This window comes from Triticum aestivum, chromosome 1A (assembly GCF_018294505.1).
Source record: "Triticum aestivum cultivar Chinese Spring chromosome 1A, IWGSC CS RefSeq v2.1, whole genome shotgun sequence".
Lineage (NCBI taxonomy): Eukaryota > Viridiplantae > Streptophyta > Magnoliopsida > Poales > Poaceae > Triticum > Triticum aestivum.
In genome coordinates this window covers 546,157,378-546,184,417 of record NC_057794.1, presented here as the reverse complement: position 1 = coordinate 546,184,417, position 27,040 = coordinate 546,157,378, and the positions used below count along the sequence as shown (strand labels likewise).

At 45.7% G+C, this 27,040-nt stretch overlaps 1 protein-coding gene across 1 annotated transcript; it reads right to left on the bottom strand.

The window, feature by feature from the left end:
- Positions 1-15,862: 15,862 nt before the first annotated feature.
- Positions 15,863-19,910, bottom strand: LOC123065497 (putative disease resistance protein RGA3). Its single transcript, XM_044488764.1, has one exon. The coding sequence runs from the start codon at positions 19,839-19,841 to the stop codon at positions 16,038-16,040; it is 3,804 nt and encodes a 1,267-aa protein (XP_044344699.1). The 5' UTR covers positions 19,842-19,910; the 3' UTR covers positions 15,863-16,037.
- Between the last annotated feature and the right edge of the window lie 7,130 nt (positions 19,911-27,040).

The following is a 27,040-nucleotide window of genomic DNA, read 5'->3' as shown; positions in this document are numbered from 1 at the left end:
AGCATGTCATGGCTCAGCATGTCATACAAGCCGAACATCCAATTTTTGGCATTAGGTTCGCTGTGAGCCGTAATCTTTGAGACTAGTTCCTCATCGGAGAGAGCCCAAATACATCTCGCCATGGTGCAAGAAATGAGAGCATGCCTCCATGAGTCTTCGCACCCACATAGAGGACAAACACTTGCATCTGGCATGTTCATTTTGTGCAAAACATCAGTGGTCGGGAGTGAATGCTGGGCCAGTCTCCACATGAAAACTCTGAGCTTTGATGGGACCGTCAGCTTCCAAAGACATGTTCATGATTTACCTTCCCTCTCATTCATAGACGAGCCGCCTCTCCCCTCCAGCCAACTCTCCCTCTGGAGCTTGGTCTGGAGTAAGAATCTGTACGCCGAGCTCACTGTAAAACGACCTTTCTTGTTCGGTGCCCAGGCCTAGAAATCATCTGTATTATGCGTGCATACAGGAATTTTCAGAATTGCTTGTGCATCAATGGGCAAGAAGACTGAGCGGACTAACTCTGTGTTCCATGAAGCTATGGACGGCTGCATTAGCTCCAAAACCTTTCTTGGGGGGTTCTGAATGAGAGATGTAATCGTCCTTGGTGATGTTTCTTTTGGGATCCAATTGTCTTCCCATATATCAGTGCTTTGCCCATTACCAATCCTGCATATAATACCTTGCTTCATCATGTCTCGGCCCTCGAGGATAGCCCTCCAAATTTGCGATGGCCGAGACCCAAGTTCAGCGTCTAAAATTGTGTTATGAGGGAAATATCCTGCTTTGAGAATCCTTGCACTCAATGTAGAAGGTTGCTGTAATATTCTCCATGCCTGCCTTGCCAACAGTGCAAGGTTGAACAATTCCAGGTCCCTAAAACCAAGACCTCCCAGATATTTTGGCCGTGTCATCACTTCCCACGAGACCCAAGCTGGTTTGCGTTCGCCCTATTTATATCCCCACCAGAACTTCCTTATGATTGATTTGATGTGATCACACAAACCTCTAGGTATTTTGAAACAGGACATCAAATAAACTAGGATTGCTTGTGCCACAGATTTTATCAACACTTCCTTTCCGCCAGCTGATAGACACTTGCTCATCCACCCCTTAACTTTGTCCCAGACACGGTCACTCAAATATTTGAAAGTGCCCTTCTTCGAATGCCCAACATCCGTAGGCATCCCTAAATACTTGTCACTCAAAGATTCATTAGGCACACTCAAATAACCCTTTATTGCATCTTTCACTATATTTGGGGTCCCCTTACTAAAGAAGATTGATGACTTCTCCCTGTTAATCCTCTGCCCCGAAGCCTTACAATAAGCATCCAAAAGGTGTGATACCTCCTCCGCTCCATTGATACTTGCCCTGAAAAAACAACAGGCTGTCATCCGCGAATAAAAGGTGGTTGACCGTCGATGCTGCCAGTGTCACCTTAATGCCGCAAAGTTGGGTTGACTGATTCTGAGATTTTAAAAGGCACAAAAGGCCCTCTGCTGCCAACAAGAAAAGATATGGAGAGATGGGATCTCCCTGACAAATACCTCGTGTAGGTTTGAACTCGTCCAATTTACATCCATTAAACATCACTGAAAAGGAAACTGAACTCACCATGTTCATTACAACTGATATCCATGGTGCTGCAAACCCAAGCTTTTCCATGATTGATTTCAAATAACTCCACTCCACCCTATCACATGCCTTCATCATGTCAAGCTTTAGTGCACAAAAATTGTTGCTCTTGGACCTATTTCTTTTCATAAAGTGTGGACACTCATAAGCTGAAATTATGTTGTCCGTTATAAGCCTTCCTGGCACAAACGCGGATTGCTCTTCAGATATGATATCTGGCAATATCATCTTCAGACGGTTTGCGAGCACTTTACAAGCAATCTTATAAAGAACATTACATAAACTTATAGACCGAAACTGTGATAAAAGTGTGGGGTTTGATACCTTTGGTATAAGCACTAGCAAAGTATCATTCAAGCAGTCCAGACTTACTTCCACACGTACAATGCTTAACACCGCTTGTGTAACAGCTGCACCACACACATCCAATGTCTCTGGAAGAAGTGTGCCGGATACCCGTCCGGACCAGGGCCTTGGTAGGAAACATTTGGAATAGCGCTACTTTCACTTCCTTCTCATCATACGGGGCCAGTAACAACTCGTTCATCGCTGCGGTGACCTTAACAGGAACGTGCTGCAACACTTCTTCCACTCCCTGAACTCCCTCAGAAGAGTAGAGGGTTTTATAATAGTCACAAGCAAGTTGCTGCATCTCAGTTAAATCCTTCGTGATCTGCCCATCTGGCCGTTGAAGAGCCTTAACCAAGTTCTTCCTCCTACGCATAGAAGCTCGCAAGTGGAAGAAGTGTGTATTGTGGTCCCCCTCTGATAGCCATTGAACCCGAGATCGATGACACCACATTAGTTCTTCCCGTAGATATAACTCAATCAAACGATCATTTATTTTTGTTTCCACATGACTAGGACCTGTTCGCGCTGCATCACTTCGCAGCCGCTCCAACTCTTTCTTCAGCTTTCTGGTCTCTCCTCGAACACTTCCAAAAGTCGCTTTGCTCCACTTTCCCAAGTTACTAGTGAGTGCCTCAAGCTTAGCTCGAACTTCGTTCACTGATACTGTTGCGCCATTAGTGTCCCAGGAGGATCGAACTCTCTCATTTAGGTCAGCATGAGTCTCCCACATGATTTCATATCGGAAAGGTTTAGCCACCATGTCATTCCCAGATTCTTCCAGCTTCACCAGAATAGGCGTGTGGTCTGAAGTTGCTGCAACCATATGGTGTACCGACGCCAACAGAAAAAGTGAGCACCATTCCGCCGTGCCTAGAGCCCTGTCAAGACGTACCCTAGTATAGGATCCGCCCATGACCTTCTTTTCATAAGTCCACCATTGGCCATTGAAGCCCAGGTCCACCAGTGCGCATATGTCAATAGCATCACGGAAGCCTTGAATCTGAGACTGGCTCCTGTTCCCAATGCCATCATGCTCGTCATGCCTTAGTACTTCATTGAAATCACCTAAACATAACCAAGGTAGGTCTTGTGTTGTTGCAAGACCTTTCATTGTGTCCCATGTTTGATGGTGTAGATGAGTCTGCGCCTCACCATAAAAATAAGACATTCTCCATGGGGCACCCCCAAGATCAGAAATTTTGAGATCTATGTGGTACCTTGAGTAACCCAAATTTTCAACTTTTATTTCATTATTCCAGAATACAGCCAAACCACCACTCCTACCGGTGGGATCAACACCAAAAGAACAATCATAACCTATAGTACTTGCTAACTTCTCCGCTCGAACTCTGCTAATCTGAGTTTCTACAATGCAAAGCACTTTAGGGGCAAACTTTCTCACGAATTCGCGTAGCTCTTGAATTGTCGAGGCGTTGCTGATACGTCTCCATCGTATCTACTTTTCCAAACACTTTTGCCCTTGTTTTGGACTCTAACTTGTATGATTTGAATGGAACTAACCAGGACTGACGCTGTTTTCAGCAGAACTGCCATGATGTTGTTTTATGTGCAGAAAACAAAAGTTCTCGGAATGACCTAAAACTCCACGGAATATCTTACAATAAATAGTAAAAAATCCTCGTCAAAGATGAAGACCAGGGGGCCCACACCCTATCCACGAGGGTGGGGGGCGTGCCCCCCTACCTCGTGGGCCCCCTGGAGACCTCCCGACTCCAACTCCAACTCTATATATTTGCTTTCGGGGAGAAAAAAATAGAGGAGAAGATTTCATCGCGTTTTACGATATGGAGCAGCCGCCAAGCCCTAAAACCTCTCGGGAGGGCTGATTTGGAGTCCGTTCAGGGCTCCGGAGAGGGGGATTCATCGCCATCGTCATCATCAACCATCCTACATCACCAATTTCATGATGCTCACCGCCGTGCGTGAGTAATTCCATCGTAGGCTTGCTGGACGGTGATGGGTTGGATGAGATTAACCATGTAATCGAGTTAGTTTTGTTAGGGTTTGATCCCTAGTATCCACTATGTTCTGAGATTGATGTTGCTATGACTTTGCTATGCTTAATGCTTGTCACTAGGGCCCGAGTGCCATGATTTCAGATCTGAACCTATTATGTTTTCATCAATATATGAGAGTTGTTGATCCTATCTTGCAAGTCTATAGTCACCTATTATGTGTTATGATCCGTTAACCCTGAAGTGACAATAATCGGGATACTTACCGGTGATGAACGTAGTTTGAGGAGTTCATGTATTCACTATGTGCTAATGCTTTGTTCCGGTTCTCTATTAAAAGGAGGCCTTAATATCCCTTAGTTTCCATTAGGACCCCGCTGCCATGGGAGGGTAGGACAAAAGATGTCATGCAAGTTCTTTTCCATAAGCACGTATGACTATATTCAGAATACATGCCTACATTACATTGATGAATTGGAGATAGTTCTGTGTCACCCTATGTTATGACTGTTACATGATGAACCGCATCCGGCATAATTATCCATCACTGATCCGATGCCTATGAGCTTTCCATATACTGGTTTACGCTTATTTACTTTCCAGTTGCTATTGTTACAATCACTACATAATACCAAAAATATTACTTTGCTTTCATTACTCTTTTGTTACCGTTACCACCACTATCATATTACTTTGCTGCTAAACACTTTGCTGCAGATACTAAGTTTCCAGGTGTGGTTGAATTGACAACTCAGCTGCTAATACTTAAGAATATTCTTTGGCTCCTCTTGTGTCGAATCAATAAATTTGGGTTGAATACTCTACCCACGAAAGCTGTTGCGATCCCCTATACTTGTGGGTTATCAAGACTAATTTCTGGTGCCGTTGCCGGGGAGCATAGCTCTATTCTTTGAGTCACTTGGGATTTATATCTGCTGGACACTATGAAGAATTTGAAAGACGCTAAGACAACAATTTATCCCTCAACTACGAGGGGAGGTAAGGAACTGCCATCTAGCTCTGCACTTGATTCACCTTCTGTTATGAGTAAGCTTGCGACACCTAAACCTACTTCTGCTATTCGTTCTGATATGTCGCATGTTATTGATGATGCCACTTCTGCTATACATGATACTTATGATGAAACTACTTCTATGCTTGATACTACTGTGCCACTTGGTGATTTTCTCGAGGAACGACTTGCTAGGGCTAGAGAGATTGAAAATATTGAATCTGATTATGATGATGAAAGTGATGATGAAGAATCACTTGTTATTCCTGAGGGTTATTTATTTGATCAAGAAGCTTCTTTAGCTATTTTAGCTTGCAAAGATAGATATGAACTCAAAAGGTTATTAGCTAAATGGAATAAGCAATCTCTAAATGCTAGGATGAAACCTGACCCTGCTTTTGCTACTTCACCTATCTGTGTTACTGATAAGGATTATGAATTCTCTGTTGATCCTGATATAATTACTTTAGTTGAATCTGATCCTTTTCATGGCTATGAATATGAAACTGTTGTGGCACATCTTACTAAATTAAATGATATAGCCACCCTGTTCACTAATGATGAGAGATCTCGCTACTTTTATATCCTTAAAATATTTTCGTTCTCATTAAAGGGTGATGCTAAGATATGGTTTAATTATCTTGATCCTGGTTGTGTGCGTAGGCCCCAGGATATGATTTACTACTTCGCTGCTAAATATTTCCCTGCTCATAAGAAACAAGCTGCTTTAAAAGAAATATACAACTTTGTGCAAATTAAAGAAGAAAGTCTCCCACAAGCTTGGGGGAGGCTTATCAAGTTACTTAATGCTTTGCCTGATCATCCTCTTAAGAAAAATGAAATACTTGATATATTTTATAATGGACTAACCGATGCTTCCAGAGATTACCTGGATAGTTGTGCTGGTTCTCTTCTCAGGGGAAGAACACCGGATGAAGTTGAAATCTTATTGAATAATATGTTGACAAACGAAAATAATTGGGCACCTCCTGAGCCAGCTCCTGCTCCAATTAATGATCCTATTCCTAAACCAACTCCGAAGAAGAGAGGTGTTCTATTTCTCAGTCCCGAAGATATGCAAGAGGCAAAGAAATCTATGAAAGAAAAAGGTATTAAAGCTGAAGATGTTAAGAATTTAGCTCCTATTGAAGAAATACATGGTCTTAGTTTACCGCCCGCTGAAGAAACATATGATCTTGATCATTTACTTATTGAAGAACCTCCAGACCTCGATAACCCAACATAGGTAGTAAAGGTAAATTCTCTCTATAGATATGATAGAGCTGAAATCCCTCCTACTAAAATTGCTAGTCAATGCTTGGATGAGTTTGATAATTTTATGTTTAAGCAAGAAGACTTCATGCTTATTTTGGTAGACAATTAAAACAAGATGCTGATATGATTAAATACTTGGGTGATTATATGGCTAATATTAGAGGTGAACTTAAACTTGTTAGCAAACATGCTTCTATGGTTACCACTCAAGTAGAACAAGTACTTAAAGCTCAAAAGGAATTGCTCAATGCGATGAATAGTAAGAAAAATGATTATGCTGTTAAAGTTGCTACTAGAACTGGTAGAATGACTCAGGAACCTTTGTATTCTGAAGGCCACCCTAAGAGAATTCAGCAAGATTCTCACAGAAATAATATTGATGCACCTAGTTCTTCTAAAAAGAAGAAAAAGAAAAATGATAGAACTGTGCGAACTTCTAGTGAACCTATTGCTGAACCACCTGATAATCCAAATGATATCTCTATGTCTGATGCTGAAACACAATATGGCAATGAACATGAACCTAATGAAAATGTTAATGATGATGTTCATAATGATGCTCAACCTAGTAATGATAATGATGTAGAAATTGAACCTGAGGTTGATCTTGATAACCCACAATGAAAGAATCAACGTTATGATAAGAAAGACTTTGTTGCTAGGAAACATGGTAAAGAAAGAGAGCCTTGGGTTCAGAAACCCATGCCTTTTCCTCCCAAACCATCCAAGAAAAAGGATGATGAGGATTTTGAGCACTTTGCTGAAATGATTAGACCAATCTTTTTGCGTATGCGATTGACTGATATGCTCAAAATGAATCCTTGTGCTAAGTACATAAAAGATATTGTTACAAATAAAAGAAAGGTACCAGAAGCTGAAATTTCCACCATGCTTGCTAATTATACTTTTAAGGGTGGAATACCAAAGAAACTTGGAGATCCAGGAGTACCTACTATACCATGCTCCATTAAAAGAAACTATGTTAAAACTGCTTTATGTGATCTTGGAGCCGGTGTTAGTGTTATGCCTCTCTCTTTATATTGTAGACTTGACTTGAATAAGTTGACACCTACTGAAATATCTTTGCAAATGGCTGATAAATCAACTGTTATACCTGTCGGTATTTGTGAGGATGTGCCTGTTGTGGTTGCAAACGTTACTATTTTAATGGACTTTGTTATTCTTGATATTCCCGAGGACGAGAGTATGTCTATTATTCTTGGAAGACCTTTTCTTAATACTGCAGGGGCTGTTATTGATTGCAACAAAGGCAATGTCACTTTTCATGTTAATGGTAATGAGCATACGGTACAGTTTCCGAGAAAACAACCTCAAGTTCATAGTATCAATTCTATCGGAAAAATTCCATCGATTATATTTGGAGGTTTTGAATTTCCTCTTCCTACTGTCAAGAAGAAATATGATATACTTATTATTGGGGATGTGCATATCCCTGTTGAGGTAACCTAGTGTTATTCGAAATTTTCTTCGGTTTCATGTTAATCGGAATGAGTTTGTTAACAAGACTTGTTCAACCTTGTTAGTGGATTCCTTTTGATGAGCATGGGATGGATGAAACTAGAAGCACAACCTTCTGTGCCCTCTCTATACTTTCTGTTATTTAGTTGAAATAAAGTAAAAATAGTATTTTCTGTCTGTTTCCTGATTTATCCGTGCAATATAAAAATGTCCCGGAAATAAAAGTCCTCAGAATGACATGCCAATTTAATATGATTTTTTCGGGAATATTTGAGGATTTATGGTGCAAAAATTACCGCGGGGGGGGGGGGGGGCTGCCACCTGGTCACGAGGGTGGAGGGCGCGCCCTACCCCCTGGGCGCGCCCCCTGCCTCGTGGGCCCATGGTGGCCCTCCTCCACTTATTCCTGCACCCATCCTCTTCTTCTTCCTCCCACAAACACGAAAACCCAACTCAAGCACGAGTTCCAGCCCTCTTTGCTGCCATTTTCGATCTCCTTGCTCAAAGCACCTCTCACAAAACTGCTTGGGGAGATTGTTCCTTGGTATGTGACTCCTCCATTGGTCCAATTAGTTTTGTTCTAGTGCTTTATTCATTGCAAATTTTTGCTGCTTAGGTGACCCTGTTCTTGAGCTTGCATGTCAAATGTATATGGTCAAAAGTAGTTTTGATGCATGATATAGGCTCTAGGCACTTGTAGGAGTAGTTGCTATCAATATTATTGAGTTTGGTTTACTTTTATTTTGAAGTTACTGAAAAAAATTCAGAATTTTTCAGAGGAAGAAAAAAATGCTTAGGAAGATGTTCCAAGGTGGTTCTTCAAAGAAGCAAGGACCCAGGCTTGCAATGCGTGATGCTGATGAAGAGCCACCAAGAGACGCTCCAGTGCGTCGTTGTGAGTGGCCTTCTGAAAATTTTATGGATCGAGCGGGAATAAAATAAGAATTCAATGCATATTTGCATAACGCTGATCTTGTGAGCTTCGAGGAAGAGAAGTGCAGTCAGTATCATAACCTCACTAGTTCCTTTGTGAGGAGGTTTGAATTTTCCACTTCACGTAATTCTCCAACTGTCCTGTTTGATCTTTATGATAAATCTTATACCATGGACTTAGAGGATTTTACCACTGCATGCAAACTTCCATAATGGGGTAGTATAAGGGATCCTTGCAATTATGAATTTAGAGATTTTCTTGCTAATATAACCGTGGGAGAATCAAGAGATATTACACAAGCTACCATAGGGAGCATCCACTTTCTGCTATACATTATTTTGCTCTCTTCATAGGTAGATGCATAAATGGTAAAGATGAGGCATGTCACGTGTGTGTCCCTGACCTCAGTATTCTTAGGAGTGCTGTGTTAGGAGACAAATCATATAATTTGGGAGCCATTGTTGCATGTAGTTTGCATCTTAATAGACTTAATGGAGATTTCTTTGGTGGAATTTATGCAACTCGCGTAGCTAATTTTCTTGGTATAGATGTACGCGAGGATGATATTGAATTACCTCCTGCCTATCTAGATTTTAATGCTATGGTTCACCACCATTTTGTCGAGAGGAACGAATCACCTCTCCAGTACCGACTAATCTTTGACAAACGTCGTGCTGTCCGTATTACTCTCCCTGCTCCTGCTTTCTTTGATTATCAGGCAAGAGGAGGATATACTATTACCAGAGAGGAGGCAGATGAGTATGAGAGGAGGGCGGAGGCCACTCATCGCCACACTGCAACTCAGGAGGCGATAGCCGCTGCATCACAGTACGACCCCAGCTACACCTACGGGTATCCACCAGGGTATCCCTGGCAATAAACCAACTTAGACCAAAAGCCTAAGCTTGGGGGAATTCCAGCTTAGTCCAATGCACGTGCACTCTTATTATTATTCACATCGTTCGGTCGTGCAAGTGAAAGGCAATTATGATGATATATGATGGACTGACTGAGATGAGAAAAGCTGGTATGAACTTGACCTCTTTTGTTTTTGTAAATATGATGAGTTCATCGTTCTTGATTCAGCTTGTTACGAATAAACATGTTTGCGATGACAATTAGAGATCATAGTTGCTTGTGCCATGCTTGATTAGCTATGAGTTATAATGGTTTACCTTGCATGCCAACATGCTATTGAGATGGTTATGATGTGGTATGATGGGGTGGTATCCTCCTTTGAATGATTTAAGTGACTTGACTTGGCACATGTTCACACATGTAGTTGAAATAAATCAACATAGCCTTCACGATATTTATGTTCATGGTGGATTATATCCTACTCATGCTTGCATCTAATGTTTATTAATTTTAATGCATGTACATGGCTGTTGTCGCTCTCTGGTTGGTCGCTTCCCAGTCTTTTGCTAGCCTTCACCTATACTAAGCGGGAATACTGCTTGTGCATCCAATCCCTTAAACCCCAAAGTTATTCCATATGAGTCCACTATACCTTCCTATATGCGGTATCTACCTGCCGTTCCAAGTAAATTTGTATGTGCCAAACTCTAAACCTTCAAATAATCATCCTATTTGTATGCTCGAATAGCTCATGTATCAACTAGGGATGTCTGTATCTTCCATGCTAGGCGGGTTGTTCTCAAGAGGAGTGGACTCCGCTCCTCACTCACGAGAAAATGGCTGGTCACCGGGATGCCCAGTCCCATGCTTTATGCAAACTAAATCAAAATAATTGTAAAACAAAACTCCCCCTGGGACTGTTGTTAGTTGGAGGCACTCGTTGTTTCGAGCAAGCCATGGATTGATGTTTGTTGGTGGAGGGGGAGTATAAACTTTACCATCCTGTTTGGGAACCGCCTATAATGTGTGTAGCATGGAAGATGTCGCCATCTCTTGGTTGTTATGTTGACAATGAAAGTATATCGCTCAAAATATTATTCACCTCTATTTCAAAACCGAGCTCTGGCACCTCTACAAATCCTTGCTTCCCTCTGCGAAGGACCTATCTATTTATTTTTATGTTGAGTCATCACCCTCTTATTAAAAGCACTAGCTGGAGAGCGCAGCTGTCATTTTCATTCATCACTGTTAATTTATATTGGGTGTGACTATGATTGGATGTCTTTTACCATGAATTACAATGTCTAGTCAGTCCTTGATCTTTAAAGGTGCTCTGCATTTATGTTTTGCGGTCTCAGTAAGGGCTAGCGAGATACCATCTTGTTATATCATATTATGATTGTTTTGAGAAAGTGTTGTCATCCGAGATTTATTATTATGGCTTCCTAGTTGATTATGCTATTGATATGGGTAATCATGAGACCTGAGAATTATTGCAAATGTGGTTAGTTATAATCTTTGCTGAAAACTTGAATGCTAGCTTGACATATTTATAACAACAAGAGCAAACAGAGTTTGTAAAAGTTTTTCTTTATTTCTTTCAATTTGTCAACTGAATTGCTTGAGGACAAGCAAGGGTTTAAGCTTGGGGAGTTGATACGTCTCCGTCGTATCTACTTTTCCAAACACTTTTGCCCTTGTTTTGGACTCTAACTTGTATGATTTGAATGGACTAACCAGGACTGACGTTGTTTTCAGCAGAACTGTCATGATGTTGTTTTACGTGCAGAAAACAAAAGTTCACGGAATGACCTAAAACTCCACGGAATATCTTACAATAAATAATAAATAATCCTCGCCAAAGATGAAGACCAGGGCGCGCCCCCCTACCTCGTGGCCCCCCTGGAGACCTCCCGACTCCAACTCCAACTCTATATATTTGCTTTCGAGGAGAAAAAAAATAGAGGAGAAGATTTCATCGCGTTTTACGATACGGAGCCGCCGCCAAGCCCTAAAACCTCTCGGGAGGGCTGATCTGGAGTCCGTTCGGGGCTCCAGAGAGGGGGATTCGTCGCCGTCGTCATCATCAACCATCCTCCATCACCAATTTCATGATGCTCACCGCCGTGCGTGAGTAATTCCATCGTAGGATTGCTGGATGGTGATGGGTTGGATGAGATTTACCATGTAATCGAGTTAGTTTTGTTAGAGTTTGATCCCTAGTATCCACTATGTTCTGAGATTGATGTTGCTATGACTTTGGTGTGCTTAATGCTTGTCACTAGGGCCCGAGTGCCATGATTTCAGATCTGAACCTATTATGTTTTCATCAATATATGACAGTTCTTGATCCTATCTTGCAAGTCTATAGTCACCTATTATGTGTTATGATCCGTTAACCCCGAAGTGACAATAATCGGGATACTTACTGGTGATGACCGTAGTTTGAGGAGTTCATGTATTCACTATGTGCTAATGCTTTGTTCCGGTTCTCTATTAAAAGGAGGCCTTAATATCCCTTAATTTCCATTAGGACCCCGCTGCCACGGGAGGGTAGGACAAAATATGTCATGCAAGTTCTTTTCCGTAAGCACGTATGACTATATTCGGAATACATGCCTACAGTACATTGATGAATTGGAGATAGTTCTGTGTCACCCTATGTTATGACTGTTACATGATGAACCACATCCGGCATAATTATCCATCACTGATCCGATGCCTACGAGCTTTCCATATACTGGTTTACGCTTATTTACTTTCCAGTTGCTATTGTTACAATCACTACATAATACCAAAAATATTACTTTGCTTTCATTACTCTTTTGTTACCGTTACCACCACTATCATATTACTTTGCTGCTAAACACTTTGCTGCAGATACTAAGTTTCCAGGTGTGGTTGAATTGACAACTCAGCTGCTAATACTTGAGAATATTCTTTGGCTCCCCTTGTGTCAAATCAATAAATTTGGGTTGAATACTCTACCCTCGAAAGCTATTGCGATCCCCTATACTTGTGGGTTATCAGTTGCCAATCCCTCGACAATTCTAGCAGAAAATATTCATTGGGACCGGCGGTCCTTCGCCGGGGAGGCCGCCAAACGCCCATCATTACCTTTTCCACCTCCACCGATCGGTACCTTCTTCACATTGTTGTTGATATTCTTCTCTGAAAGTCCCTTCTCCGTCATCAGCGACATTTTGGACCTCTTAGGATCTTGCTTAGGTGGCGGGCTAGGACGAATAACGCCCCCTTTGGCCTTCTCAACAATCACCAGCTCCATCCCCGTCCCTGACTGGTTAACAACCTGCTCAGAGCCGCGCTTTCGGTTAGGGTCGGCCACCTCCATGTCAATGTCCTATGCACCTTGGCCATCAGCACCTACGTATTGTGGGTTCTCTTCAGTGTTTCTGGGCTGATTATTTGCCTTTTGCATGTCATTACGCCTGCGTGTCCCCCAAGTTGTAATCGCTGGGGCGCGCAAATTCCTGAAGACAAGAGCAGAAGGAGGATTCACCCCATCCCCGTGTTCTTTAAATTCATGGCCCATCATGCCACAAACTTGGCACCAGTCCAGCAAACGCTCATATTTCACAGCGAAGATCTCCCTCTCTCCGCCACGAATCAAAGATGTGGCTTTTTTCAGAGGATTACGAACATCAAGACGTACTCGAACCCGGTAGAAGTTGCCTTCGAAATCGAATGAGGATGGTTCAGCATCAACATACTCACCAATCTTCGATGCTAGAGCCTTTATCTTTCCATGTTATGCCATTGGAAGATCAAGTATTCTTGCCCAGACTTCAAAAGTGAAGAGCTCAATGGACGATGGTTTTGTGTATTCATCATATAGAGCAATAACCACCGGGTTTCCCCTGAAGTGCCACGGCCCTCCTTGGGTCACCTTCTCCCAATCGCCCAAGCAATTGAACTGCATCTGAAACAAGTTTTTCTCAAGTGTTTTGATCTTGACCGGCCTCGCCAGGTCCCAAGCTGATCTCATATTGCGAAAGAACCAGTATGTGCTAAAACTCTTGTCCATATGAACACGAGCTAGGATCATCCACCGCAGGTCCTCCTCCGCTGGAGCATCACCCTCGTCAAAGACCACATCATCAAGGTCATCATCCTTCAGAGCAAGCTCTTTCATAAGTGCCTCCAGTCTGTCCTTCCCCTTTGAGCTTGATGCAGATGGATCGCCCCGTTGCGCCATGATCGACGCCGAAGGGAAACAGACAACGGATCGATCTCAATGATCTCACAGCCCCGGGAGATATCAAAAAACCCTAACCCCTACCCCAATCGGATTCGCCCCAAGGCCGGGTAGCAGTCCAAGACTACCCCGGAGTCGCCAAATGAAAAGAAGTGACGTCTGGGAGCGTCGTGTCGTCGATGCCATTAGCCCAAAGTAAAGTTGGCGGATGTGCCTTGAAGTCCGGCCCACGTGCATGTAATTTTGGTTCGGTACGACATGTGATTAAAAGGGTTGGGCCGACCTTCGGCTCACCACGAACAAGGCCGACCCCGAAAGGCGGGCCTTAAGGTCGGGCACAACACGACCCTTTTAATTGCGGGCCGGCATGACATGGCCCGATGTCGCATGCGACCCATTTGGCTTGTAAGTATTAACTAGGATTTCCCCCCTATTTTTTAAAGATTTTCCTATATTTTTTTTAATTTTCTAGATTTTCATGCATTTATTTATTAGTTTTTTTAATTTTTAAAAACAAAAGGCTTGGAGGCCCACAAAGCTGAAAAGCAACACAGGCCGACCAGCAGCCGTGTGGTGCCAGACCGATCCACGTGACAAGGCCTTCGGGCTAGCACGACACGACCCGTGCGTCAAACCTGGCCATCTGGGCCAACATAGTTCACGCGGCCCGTTTATAAATGGGTCATGCCATGCCGACACGCGTGCCTTGCATCGAGGCCCAAGCACAACACATTAGCCGAATGTGTCGGTCCGACCTGCTTGCTATTTCGGCCTTTTGGGTTGTTTAAAAATTTAAAATAAAATCACATGAGCCTAGCCTCACAGCCCAGGCACACGGGCCGACCCAGAAGCACGCGTACCCGACATATGGGCCAACCTAGAAGCATGGCTGTGCCAAGCCCTTTTACAGCCATGCCGGGTTGGGCCGGCCCATGTGGCCAGGTTTGGACCGGAGCAGCCCATCCTACGCACCACACAACCGGTCCACAGGCCCCCAAATCCCCCAAGTAGGCCCATCCAGAACGAGACCTCCTATATTGGCATGTGACGCGCTGGCCCATGAGCGGGGCTGGACGCCCCCATTGTTTTATTCTGTATTCTTTTTTTTTCTGTCTGCTTTTATTTAATTTTCTTCTTCAAAATACTACGTAATTTAGAAAAGTTCCAAATTTCAACAAAAGTGAATTTTTGTAATAAAATGTTCATGATTTTTTGAAATTTAATGAACATTTTCTTATTTTGGTGAAATATTTTGCATGATCTTTTTCATAATGATGAACATTTTTTTATATTTGGTGAACAAAATTTGAATATGATGAACTATTTTTAAAAACTTGATGAAAAAACTTGTATTCAAGAATATTTTTTGAATAATGGATGAACACATTCGATGGACAAATTTTGTATTTGATGCACATTTTTTTGAAATCGTTGAACAAATTTGGAATTTGATGAATTTTTTTGAATTCGATGAACAAATTTTGAATTTGGATGAACATTTTTTCAACCCGATGAACAAAAAAATGAATTTTATGAACATTTTTACACATTGATGAACATTTTTGAATTTGATACAAAAAAAACTTCGTGAATTTGGATTTCTTTTTGCAAAAAAGTGAAAAGTAAAATAAAGAAAAAAATTCCATCCCTTGTGGCCAAGAGGCACCGCTGCACCTCCACCCTTGCCAGTAGTAGCAACCCGACGGCCTAGCCGCCTCCTTGCACGCCGGACATGGCGAGGGACGGGCAGATCGAGCAGGCCGCAAAACGCGGAACGAGATCCGGCCTCCCCGCACGTCACACAGCGCCGGCACCGCGCCGCCCATGCCCTCGCCCGCCAGCAGGGAGTAAGGCCGCGACCCTCCAGCGACGCCGCACGACGGCAACGGCGACCTCCACGCAGCGCCCCGTCACGCGCCCCCGCGAGCCTCCCTCCCGGCACCTTCCGCGGCGAGAGGGCCCACCGCCACCGCGGCGCCGGCCAGCGGCAGCGGTGGTTGGTGGGGATGTGGTACTCGGCGGCCGCGGATCCGGATGCGCCTCCCCCGGATCGCCCGACGCAGACACGGGGCTTGGGGGAGAGTTGACTCGAGACAAAGTGTGCGTGCAAATGGGAAAATGTGGAGTTCACAGCTTCGCAAAAACTGAATTGCAGGTACCAATGCCATCTCAATCTCTATGCCAACAGTCCGAAGCAATATAATACAGTAGGTTTCATACGATTCAGATGGATGCATTGATCAAGTACTACTTCAATCAATCAGACAATGTCTGCAGATACAGGGGAACAAGAATGCCGCACTACTCCTGCCGAGCAGCAATATTATGCCCATCAATGTAAACGACACCAACCTTGGCAATCTTGGGCCGATCAAGTTCGTCGTCGAGGCACCTCTGGATCAGCTCCGGACTGCACTTGGATATGGAGAGCCTCTTCAGCGACGCCGGCAAGCCGTTCGCCGGCAGTGCCTGAATGGCCGGGCAGTTGTCCACACACAGCTCTTCCAGCGCAGGCAGAGTGTACAGGTTCTCCGGCAGCTCACTCAGTTCACCGCAGCCTCTGATGCTCAGGGTGTGCAGCTTCTCCAGCCACTCAAACTCCCAGGAACCGTCAAAGAACGCGCCACGGCTCCCGTCGATCTCGAGTGTCTCGAGAAAATGGAGCTTGTCAAACATGTTCAGGGTCACAAACGACGTGTTCTCCAGCTGAAGGCTGTACACGTTGAACATGGAGCTCAGCCAGTCCAGAGACTCAGCAACCTTGCCGCCATGATCGGAGCTCACGTGCGAGCAGCCGCTGATCTTCAGCACCCACACCGAGAAGAGGAAAGGGTACTCGTCCACCCACCCGCCCCGCGCGACGAAGCACTCGCTGATCTCCAGCGTCCGCAGCGACGCGTGGAACTTGTCCACGAGCAGCTTCGGGCAGTCGTACAGTGAGAGGTCCCTCAGCGCGGTGAGATCCTTGAAGCCGTCGGGCAGATCGCAGGCGACATCGTCACAGCTCTTGATCGACAGAGCCTCGAGAGACCGCAGGAGGTGCTGCTGCTGAAGAAGGCCGGATCCCAGGGACCTCAGCTTGTGGCACCGGTGTATGTGTAACGTGGTGAGCCGCGACGTCCATCTACCACCTTCCTCTGATGTTGATGACATTGCTTCTTCTGATGATGACTGCTTGTCATGAATCATTGGCAGCAGCTCGAGACCAACATTTTCAATGATCATGGTGGTGAGCGTAAGGGGGACGTCCGGAAAGGTCGTCAGGCTGGGACAGTTTCTTATCTCCAGCTTGCAGAGGCAGGGGAATGACATGTGTCTTGTCGAGTTGCCGGTCGACCATCCGGTGAAATGCGAAGCGTCTTCGATGATGAGCCTTTTGAGCTTCGGGAACAATTCTTGATCTGATAGTTGAGAAATGGCCACCTTGTTGACAGAGTGCATCCTCTTGATCTCAAGGACCTCGAGGCAAGGCATGTCATGCAAGCAAGGCAGGCTCTCCCAGTTCAGGCAATCTGTCAAGCACATAGATGTAACATTCGGCAGGGAGCAAGAGGTCTTCAGCATCCATGGTGGAGACCTTATTCCTGCATAGCCCGAAACCGTCAGAATCTCTATGTTCTCATGTGGCTGCAGGCACTCAAGCAGCTCTTCATCACCTGAAACCTCGTTGCTTCCGGCCATGGAACTGCTAGGCCATGACAGGTGTAGTTTGCTCAGGTGCTGTAATTTGTTCAGGTGCTTTGTTCCCTTCAGGATACCCTTCATGAACCCACTGGCATCGCTCCGCCGGAGATTCGCAACGCGAAGCGCGCCTTTGAGCTGCACCATTTGGCGTAGGGCATTGGCATGCGCGCCACTCTTGATGCAGATTGCCTCCAGTTCTTGCAGATTTGAGAGTAGTTGGATGTCAGGTATGGCCGAAAGGAAAGCTTCACATGCACGCAGATGCCTCAGATGAATCAAGTTTGTCATGCCATTGGGAGGACGGAGGTACGGAGAGTTGCACTTGTCGTCAAGGACCTGCAGCAGGTGGAGCTGGCACATTGTCTCTGGAAGTTCAGTGAGTCTGTTCCTGGACAGGTTGAGATACCGGAGGTGTCGGAGCAGGCCGATCTCAGCAGGCAGAAGTGAAATGTTTGCAGACGATAAGCCGAGGACCCTCACGCTCTTTGCGATCGAGAAAACCTCGGCTAGAACTTCCAAGAAATCATCTGAATCGCCAAAATCTTCGAAGAACAGGATTGTGCGGACCCGCTGGAGGAAATGGTGATCGGAGGGATGTGAGAGCTGCAATGCCAGATCCATCTTCAGCTTCAGCAGGTTGTTAGTTGTGATTGTCAGGTGACGAACTTCCTGTGGCACTTCACCTGAGCTATCAGTGACCATGTGAAACTGGCTCCCTGAGACTGCTCGCGACAGCCTCTGCATCGTGTGGTGCATGACGTATCTGTTCCTTCCCAGAGGCTGGAAGAAGCATCGTTCGACAAGCTCATCGAAGAACTCGCCGGCGACGTCCTCCAATGTCGCCGCGGGATCATCGGAATATATGAACCCATGTGCTACCCACATCTGCTCCAGTTCTTCCTTTCGGAAGACATAGTCACCTGGAAACACCGCACAGTATGCGAAGCACTGCTTGAGGCGGGGATCAAGGTGCTGGTAGCTCAGCCAGAGCGCCGGCGAGATCCCGCCGATTTCCCCCTGCTGCCACAAGTTGTCATCCAGGACATCTTTCCAGTGGCCTTCTTCGTCCCGCCGGAAGTAGAGTGAACGCCCGATTGCCCGTGCCGGTAACGGTGAGCAGCCCATGTTCTTGGCTATTTGGCATGCGACTTGCTCCATGGGTGATAGCTCCTCCTCCTCCTCTTCGAGGTCGTCCCATTCATCCACCAGCGGAGTGCAGTCTTCTTCGGCTTCATCTGCAGCCCCAAATGCGAAATGCTTGAACATCCTCCAGTAGTCATCGAATGCCAGAGGCCCGAGGATCAGCGGGGTCATTGTCCCCATAGCTGCGGCGGCATCTTCGGATTGAGTTGTCACCATGATCAAGCTCCTCCGAGCAGCTGGTTGCAGCACCTCCATCAGATCTCTCCACTGGGCATCGCTGACATCTGTGATGCGGTCGAGCACGAGGAGGAACCTCTTGCCGGCCAGCTGGGCCAGCAGAAGCTCCCTGGCGTCTTGGATGTCATGGCCGGCGTCTCCTGCAACCACCGGATGGATCATCTGGAGCATGAGCTGCTTACTGAGCAGGAGCTCGCCAGAGACGTGCGCCCACATGCGCAGGGGAAACTCGGCCTTGATGATCTCGTGGTGGAAGATGAGCTGGGTGAGCGCCGTCTTGCCGACCCCCTCGGCGCCGACGACGGGGAGCACGCCGACGCCAAGGCGGTAATGCAGGTCGTCGCCGAGCCTCACCGCCTTCACGATCTGGTCCACCTCGGCCTCCCTGCCGAAGATGTCGTACTTATCACGTACGGCGTCCCCTGGCGATTTTACGGAGACGATGGTGGCGTAGTTCTTCCGCGGCACGACGTGCTCGTACATGGACGTGCACCTGTAGGCGGCCTGAGCCACGGCCTCAAATGCTTCTCTTAGTCCGTCCAGATTGGCATTGACGGCGCTGCTCCTCTTCTTGCTTGAGCATTTCCAAAGGGAGCTGCCAGCAGATGAAGCGGTTCTTGGTGGGCTGAAGCACAGCAAGAACCTCATAGGGCTGCGTGGTTTCCTGGTGGCGCCGGCGCCGGCGACCGAGGCCGGCGTGCTGGCGTTCGACCCGGGATCGCCGCCTCCGGCCGCCTCGGCATGACGGAGCGCGTACTCGAGGTCGTCGAGGGCGTCGTCCGCGGAGCATGCCGCGTCGAGCAGGTCCTGGATGGGGCGCTGGCTCGAGTCGATGGCGCCGGCGTCGGCCGCGTCGAGCACGCGCCAGACGGCCGCGAGGAGCCCCTCCAGGCGACGCAGGTGGCCCACCGCGGCCTCGTCGAGCTCGGCCAGCAGCGCGATGCCCTTGCGGATCAGGCGGGCGAGCACGGCGGCGACGAATGCCGAGGCCGACCATCCGACCATCGTGGCGAGCTTGTGCGGTGGTGTCGCCATTGCCATTGCGATGTTCCCAGCGTTTGTTCGGGAGCTGGATAACCAATCTGCCAACTCGTATGATGATCAGTTCCATGGAAGAAGCAAATGGAAGCGGCTGGCTGTTGTGGTTGCCACGTCGCTGACTGTGCGCTGTTGATCAAGTCGTGCATCGATTTAAAAGCATTGATTGGTTATAAGTCGTGCACGTACGCACCACGCACGCTGGTGCACAGACGACGTGCGTGCACGTACGCACGGTTCTTGAATTAGTGTGCGCTGCAAATTCAACATCATGGCTATGTTTGATAGCAAAGTATTGAGAAAAACAATGTATCAACAAACTACAGAAGTTTAGTCCGTGGGTGTAAAATACCATGGTTTTGACATAATACAGAGCGCCTATCTGACAATGCCGTGGGCAGCGTTGTAAATTTAGTTGGCTAGCCGGCTGTGTTTTTTTTCGAATATGCACGAGTGTGCATATCATATATTAAAGAATAAATGCAAAGAATGCCTCCACCACCAATTTACAAAGGTCTTGTTACAACGCTACTCCTCACTACTCGTCCGCTCCGCTGCTCTAGTCTAAGGAAGAAGGGGTCCATATTCCCTTTAAACTTGCCGGCTATCGACCATAACCTTCCTTCAGACCCGACCCTACCCATGAGCTCACCCATGAAGGGCGAAGCCCCATCAAACACAATAAGGTTCCGATGCTTTCACAACTCCCACAAAGTTAGTACAAAGATAGTGTGGAGATCCTTCTTCTGCCAGTTGCTCGGCGCTTGCTTACCATCTAGCCATTGGTGAATGGAGTCTTGTGCTGTCGGCGTCCAATCCAGTTTGCCCAGGGCCTCACAAATCACCGCCCATGTCGATCTGGCAAACACACATGTTAATAGTACATGATTTATAGGTTCATCCTCCTCGCATAAGGGACATGCGTCTTGATGCGGCAGTCTCGTGCAAGACTTTCCGATGTCCAGCACCAATCCTTGAGTGCGAGCCAGGTAAAGAATTTGCATGTAGATGGGGCCCGAGACTTTCAAGTCAGCTCCGACATGGGTTCCACCGTCCGACCCCAAAACCTAGCCGCATATGCCGACCTCACCGAGAAGTGGCCGTTGGTCTCCCATGCCCAAGAAATAGAATCTGGCACGTCCACCTCTGGCTCCCACATGCCGACTCTTATCCATAACGCGAGGAATTCATGTAGTGCCTCACCCCCAAGATTAGGGCCAACATCCCCTGCCCAAGACCCATTTTCGATGGCCGGAGCAACCATCCCCGTCGATTCGATCCACACTAGGATCCTGTTGTAGATCTTTCGAGCAATCTCCTGAACCCTCATACCGTCTATCCATCGATCCTCCTAGAATAATGTATTGAGGCCACAATGCGCTTTACTCGTCGTCGCCGCCTGGAAAAGTAGCTTCGCTTCCTTAGGGACATTTATTTTGAATTCACTCCAGGGTCTACTTGTGTCCACCCTTTTGAGCCATGGCCAGATTGAGCCATCTGAGGTTCGGTGTCCCTAGACCACCAGCCCACTTCGGTCTACAAACCGAATCCCAGGAGACCGCACGGTTCCCACCGTTTGCGGCAGCCCTTCTGCACCAAAGAAACCCTCTACACACCTTGTTCATCGCAACAATAGTCTTCATCAGTAGATCCAGAGCCATCATGGCATCAATGGGCATGGCAAGTCGTCCGCTATACGTCATTAGAGCCGCTTTCCACTTGGGTAGGCAGTTTGCCATTTGATCAACTAGGTACTGCAACAACGTCACATATTGCTTTCTCAAAGACAATGGCAGCCCAAGGTACTTGATTGGAAAAGAGCCTCTCGGGGATCCCAATTCTCCACAAGCCATAGTGATTTCCTGATCATTGCATCTTATTGGGAGGGCCGCCGATTTCACCATGTTTATTCGTAGGCCTGACGCCTCCCCAAACATTTCCAAGATGTTCTTGCACACCTCCAGTTCCATCGGTTTACGATTGATGAACACCACCACGTCATCTGGCTAGACGGCCGTTGCATTGTACTAATCGACCATGCACATGGTGCTAGCAAGCATCTAACTAATCCCATCATGATATTGTTGGGGAACGTAGTAATTTCAAAAAAATTCCTACGCACACGCAAGATCATGGTGATGCATAGCAACGAGAGGGGAGAGTGTGATCTACGTACCCTTGTAGATCGACAACGGAAGCGTTAGCACAACATGGCTGATGTAGTCGTACGTCTTCACGGCCCGACCGATCAAGCACCGAAACTACGGCACCTCCGAGTTCTAGCACACGTTCAGCTCGATGACGATCCCCGGACTCCGATCCAGCAAAGTATCGGGGAAGAGTTCCGTCGGCACGACGGAGTGGTGACGATCTTGATGTACTACCGTTGCAGGGCTTCGCCTAAGCACCGCTACAATATTATCGAGGACTATGGTGGAAGGGGGCACCGCACACGGCTAAGAATATGATCACGTGGATCAACTTGTGTCTAGGGGTGCCCCCTGCCTCCGTATATAAAGGATCAAAGGGGGGGTGTGGCCGGCCAGGAGAGGGCGCGCCAAGAGGAGTCCTACTCCCTCCGGGAGTAGGATTCCCCCCCTTTCCTAGTTGGAATAGGATTCGGGAGGGGGAAAGAGGAGAGAGAGAAGGAAGGGGGGCGCCGGCCCCCTCTCCTTGTCCTATTCGGACTAGGAGGGGAGGGGCGCGCGGCCCAGCCCTGGCCACCTCTCCTATCTTCCACTAAAGCCCACTAAGGCCCAAGTACCTCCCGGGGGGGTTCGGTAACCTCCCGGTACTCCGGTAAAATCCCGATTTCACCCGGAACACTTCCGATATCCAAATATAGGCTTCCAATATATCAATCTTTATGTCTCGACCATTTCGAGACTCCTCGTCATGTCCGTGATCACATCCAGGACTCCGAACAAACTTCGGTACATCAAAAATACATAAACTCATAATATAACTGTCATCGAAACCTTAAGCGTGCGGACCCTACAGGTTCGAGAACAATGTAGACATGACCGAGACACGTCTCCGGTCAATAACCAATACCGGAACCTGGATGCTCATATTGGCTCCCACATATTCTACGAAGATCTTTATCGGTCAAACCGCATAACAACATATGTTGTTCCCTTTGTCATCGGTATGTTACTTGCCCAAGATTCGATCGACGGTATCTCAATACCTAGTTCAATCTCGTTACCGCAAGTCTCTTTACTCATTCCATAATACATCATCCCGCAACTAACTCATTAGTTATAGTGCTTGCAAGGCTTATAGTGATGTGCATTACTGAGTGGGCCCAGAGATACCTCTCCGACAATCAGAGTGACAAATCCTAATCTCGAAATACGCCAACCCAACATGTACCTTTGGAGACACCTGTAGAGCACCTTTATAATCACCCAGTTACGTTGTGACGTTTGGTAGCACACAAAGTGTTCCTCCGGCAAATGAGAATTGCATAATCTCATAGTCATAGGAACATGTATAAGTCATGAAGAAAGCAATAGCAACATACTAAACGATCGGGTGCTAAGTTAATGGAATGGGTCATGTCAATCAGATCATTCACCTAATGATGTGATCCAATTAATCAAATAACAACTCTTTGTCCATGGTTAGGAAACATAACCATCTTTGATTAACGAGCTAGTCAAGTAGAGGCATACTAGTGACACTCTGTTTGTCTATGTATTCACACATGTATTATGTTTCCGGTTAATACAATTCTAGCATGAATAATAAACATTTATCATGATATAAGGAAATAAATAATAACTTTATTATTGCCTCTAGGGCATATTTCCTTCAGTCTCCCACTTGCACTAGAGTCAATAATCTAGATTACACAGTAATGATTCTAACACCCATGGAGCCTTGGTGCTGATCATGTTTTGCTCGTGGAAGAGGCTTAGTCAACGGGTCTGCTACATTCAGATCCGTATGTATCTTGCAAATCTCTATGTCTCCCACCTGGACTAGATCCCGGATGGAATTGAAGCGTCTCTTGATGTGCTTGGTTCTCTTGTGAAATCTGGATTCCTTTGCCAAGGCAATTGCACCAGTATTGTCACAAAAGATTTTCATTGGACCCGATGCACTAGGTATGACACCTAGATCGGATACGAACTCCTTCATCCAGACTCCTTCATTTGCTGCTTCCGAAACAGCTATGTATTCCGCTTCACACGTAGATCCCGCCATGACGCTTTGTTTAGAACTGCACCAACTGACAGCTCCACCGTTTAACGTAAATACGTATCCGGTTTGCGATTTAGAATCGTCCGGATCAGTGTCAAAGCTCGCATCGACGTAACCACTTACGATTAGCTCTTTGTCACCTCCATAAACGAGAAACATATCCTTAGTCCTTTTCAGGTATTTCAGGATGTTCTTGACCGCTGTCCAGTGATCCACTCCTGGATTACTTTGCTACCTCCCTGCTAGACTTATAGCAAGGCACACATCAGGTCTGGTACACAGCATTGCATACATGATAGAGCCTATGGCTGAAGTATAGGGAACATCTTTCATTTTCTCTCTATCTTCTGCGGTGGTCGGGCATTGAGTCTGACTCAACTTCACACCTTGTAACACAGGCAAGAATCCTTTCTTTGCTTGATCCATTTTGAACTTCTTCAAAACTTTGTCAAGGTATGTGCTTTGTGAAAGTCCAATTAAGCGTCTTGATCTATCTCTATAGATCTTAATGCCTAATATGTAAGCAGCTTCACCGAGGTCTTTCATTGAAAAACTCTTATTCAAGTATCCCTTTATGCTATCCAGAAATTCTATATCATTTCCAATTAGTAATATGTCATCCACATATAATATCAGAAATACCACAGAGCTCCCACTCACTTTCTTGTAAATACAGGCTTCTCCAAAAGTCTGTATAAAACCAAATGCTTTGATCACACTATCAAAGCTTTTATTCCAACTCCGAGAGGCTTGCACCAGTCCATAAATGGATCGTTGGAGCTTGCACACTTTGTTAGCTCCCTTTGGATCGATAAAACCTTCTGGTTGCATCATATACAACTCTTCTTCCAGAAATCCATTCAGGAATGCAGTTTTGACATCCATCTGCCAAATTTCATAATCATAAAATGCGGCAATTACTAACATGATTCGGACAGACTTAAGCATCGCTATGGGTGAGAAGGTCTCATCGTAGTCAATCCCTTGAACTTGCCGAAAACCTTTTGCGACAAGTCGAGCTTTGTAGACAGTAATATTACCGTCAGTGTCAGTCTTCTTCTTGAAGATCCATTTATTCTCAATTGCTTGCCGATCATTGGGCAAGTCAACCAAAGTCCATACTTTGTTCTCATACATGGATCCCATCTCAGATTTCATGGCTTCAAGCCATTTTGCGGAATCTGGGCTCACCATCGCTTCTTCATAGTTCGTAGGTTCATCATGATCTAGTAGCATGACTTCCAGAACAGGGTTACCGTACCACTCTGGTGCGGATCTCACTCTGGTTGATCTACGAGGTTCAGTAGTATCTTGTTCTGAAGTTTCATGATCATCATCATTAGCTTCCTCACTAATTGGTGTAGGTGTCACAGAAACAGGTTTCTGTGATGTACTAATTTCCAATAAGGGAGTAGGTACAGTTACCTCGTCAAGTTCTACTTTCCTCCCACTCACTTCTTTCGAGAGAAACTCCTTCTCCAGAAAGTTTTCGAATTTAGAAACAAAAGTCTTGCCTTTGGATCTGTGAAAGAAGGTGTATCCAATAGTTTCCTTTGGATATCCTATGAAGACACATTTCTCTGATTTGGGTTCGAGCTTATCAAGTTGAAGCTTTTTCACATAAGCATCGCAGCCCCAAACTTTCAGAAACGACAACTTTGGTTTCTTGCCAAACCACAGTTCATAAGGCGTCGTCTCAACGGATTTTGACGGTGCCCTATTTAACGTGAATGCGGCCGTCTCTAGAGCGTATCCCTAAAATGATAGCGGTAAATCAGTAAGAGACATCATAGATCGTACCATATCTAGTAAAGTACGATTACGACGTTCGGACACACCATTACGCTGTGGTGTTCCTGGTGGCGTGAGTTGCGAAACTATTCCGCATTGTTTCAAATGTACACTAAACTCGTAACTCAAATATTCTCCTCCACGATCAGATCGTAGAAATTTTATTTTCTTGTTACGATGATTTTCAACTTCACTCTGAAATTCTTTGAACTTTTCAAACGTTTCAGACTTGTGTTTCATTAAGTAGATATACCCATATCTGCTTAAGTCATCTGTGAAGGTGAGAAAATAACGATATCCGCCACGAGCCTCAACATTCATCGGACCACATACATCTGTATGTATGATTTCCAACAAATCTGTTGCTCTCTTCACAGTACCGGAGAACGGTGTCTTTGTCATCTTACCCATAAGGCACGGTTCGCAAGTACCAAGTGATTCATAATCAAGTGGTTCCAAAAGCCCAACGGTATGGAGTTTCTTCATGTGCTTTATACCGATATGACCCAAACGGCAGTGCCACAAATAAGTTGCACTATCATTATCAACTCTGCATCTTTTGGCTTCAACACTATGAATATGTGTGTCACTACTATCGAGATTTAATAAGAATAGACCACTCCTTAAGGGTGCATGACCATAAAAGATATTACTCATGTAAATAGAACAACCATTATTCTCTGATTTAAATGAATAACCGTCTCACATCAAACAAGATCCAGATATAATGTTCATGCTTAACGCTGGCACCAAATAACAATTATTTAGGTCTAATACTAATCCCGAAGGTAGATGTAGAGGTAGCGTGCCGACTGCGATCACATCGACTTTGGAACCATTTCCCACGTGCATCGTCACCTCGTCCTTAGCCAATCTTCGCTTAATCCGTAGTCCCTATTTCGAGTTGCAAATATTAGCAACAGAACCAGTATCAAATACCCAGGTGCTACTGCGAGCATTAGTAAGGTACACATCAATAACATGTATATCACATATACCTTTGTTCACCTTGCCATCCTTCTTATCCGCCAAATACTTGGGGCAGTTCCGCTTCCAGTGACCAGTTTGCTTGCAGTAGAAACACTCAGTTTCAGGCTTAGCTCCAGGTTTGGGTTTCTTCTCTTGAGTAGCAACTTGCTTGCTGTTCTTTTTGAAGTTCCCCTTCTTCTTCCCTTTGACCTTTTTCTTGAAACTAGTGGTCT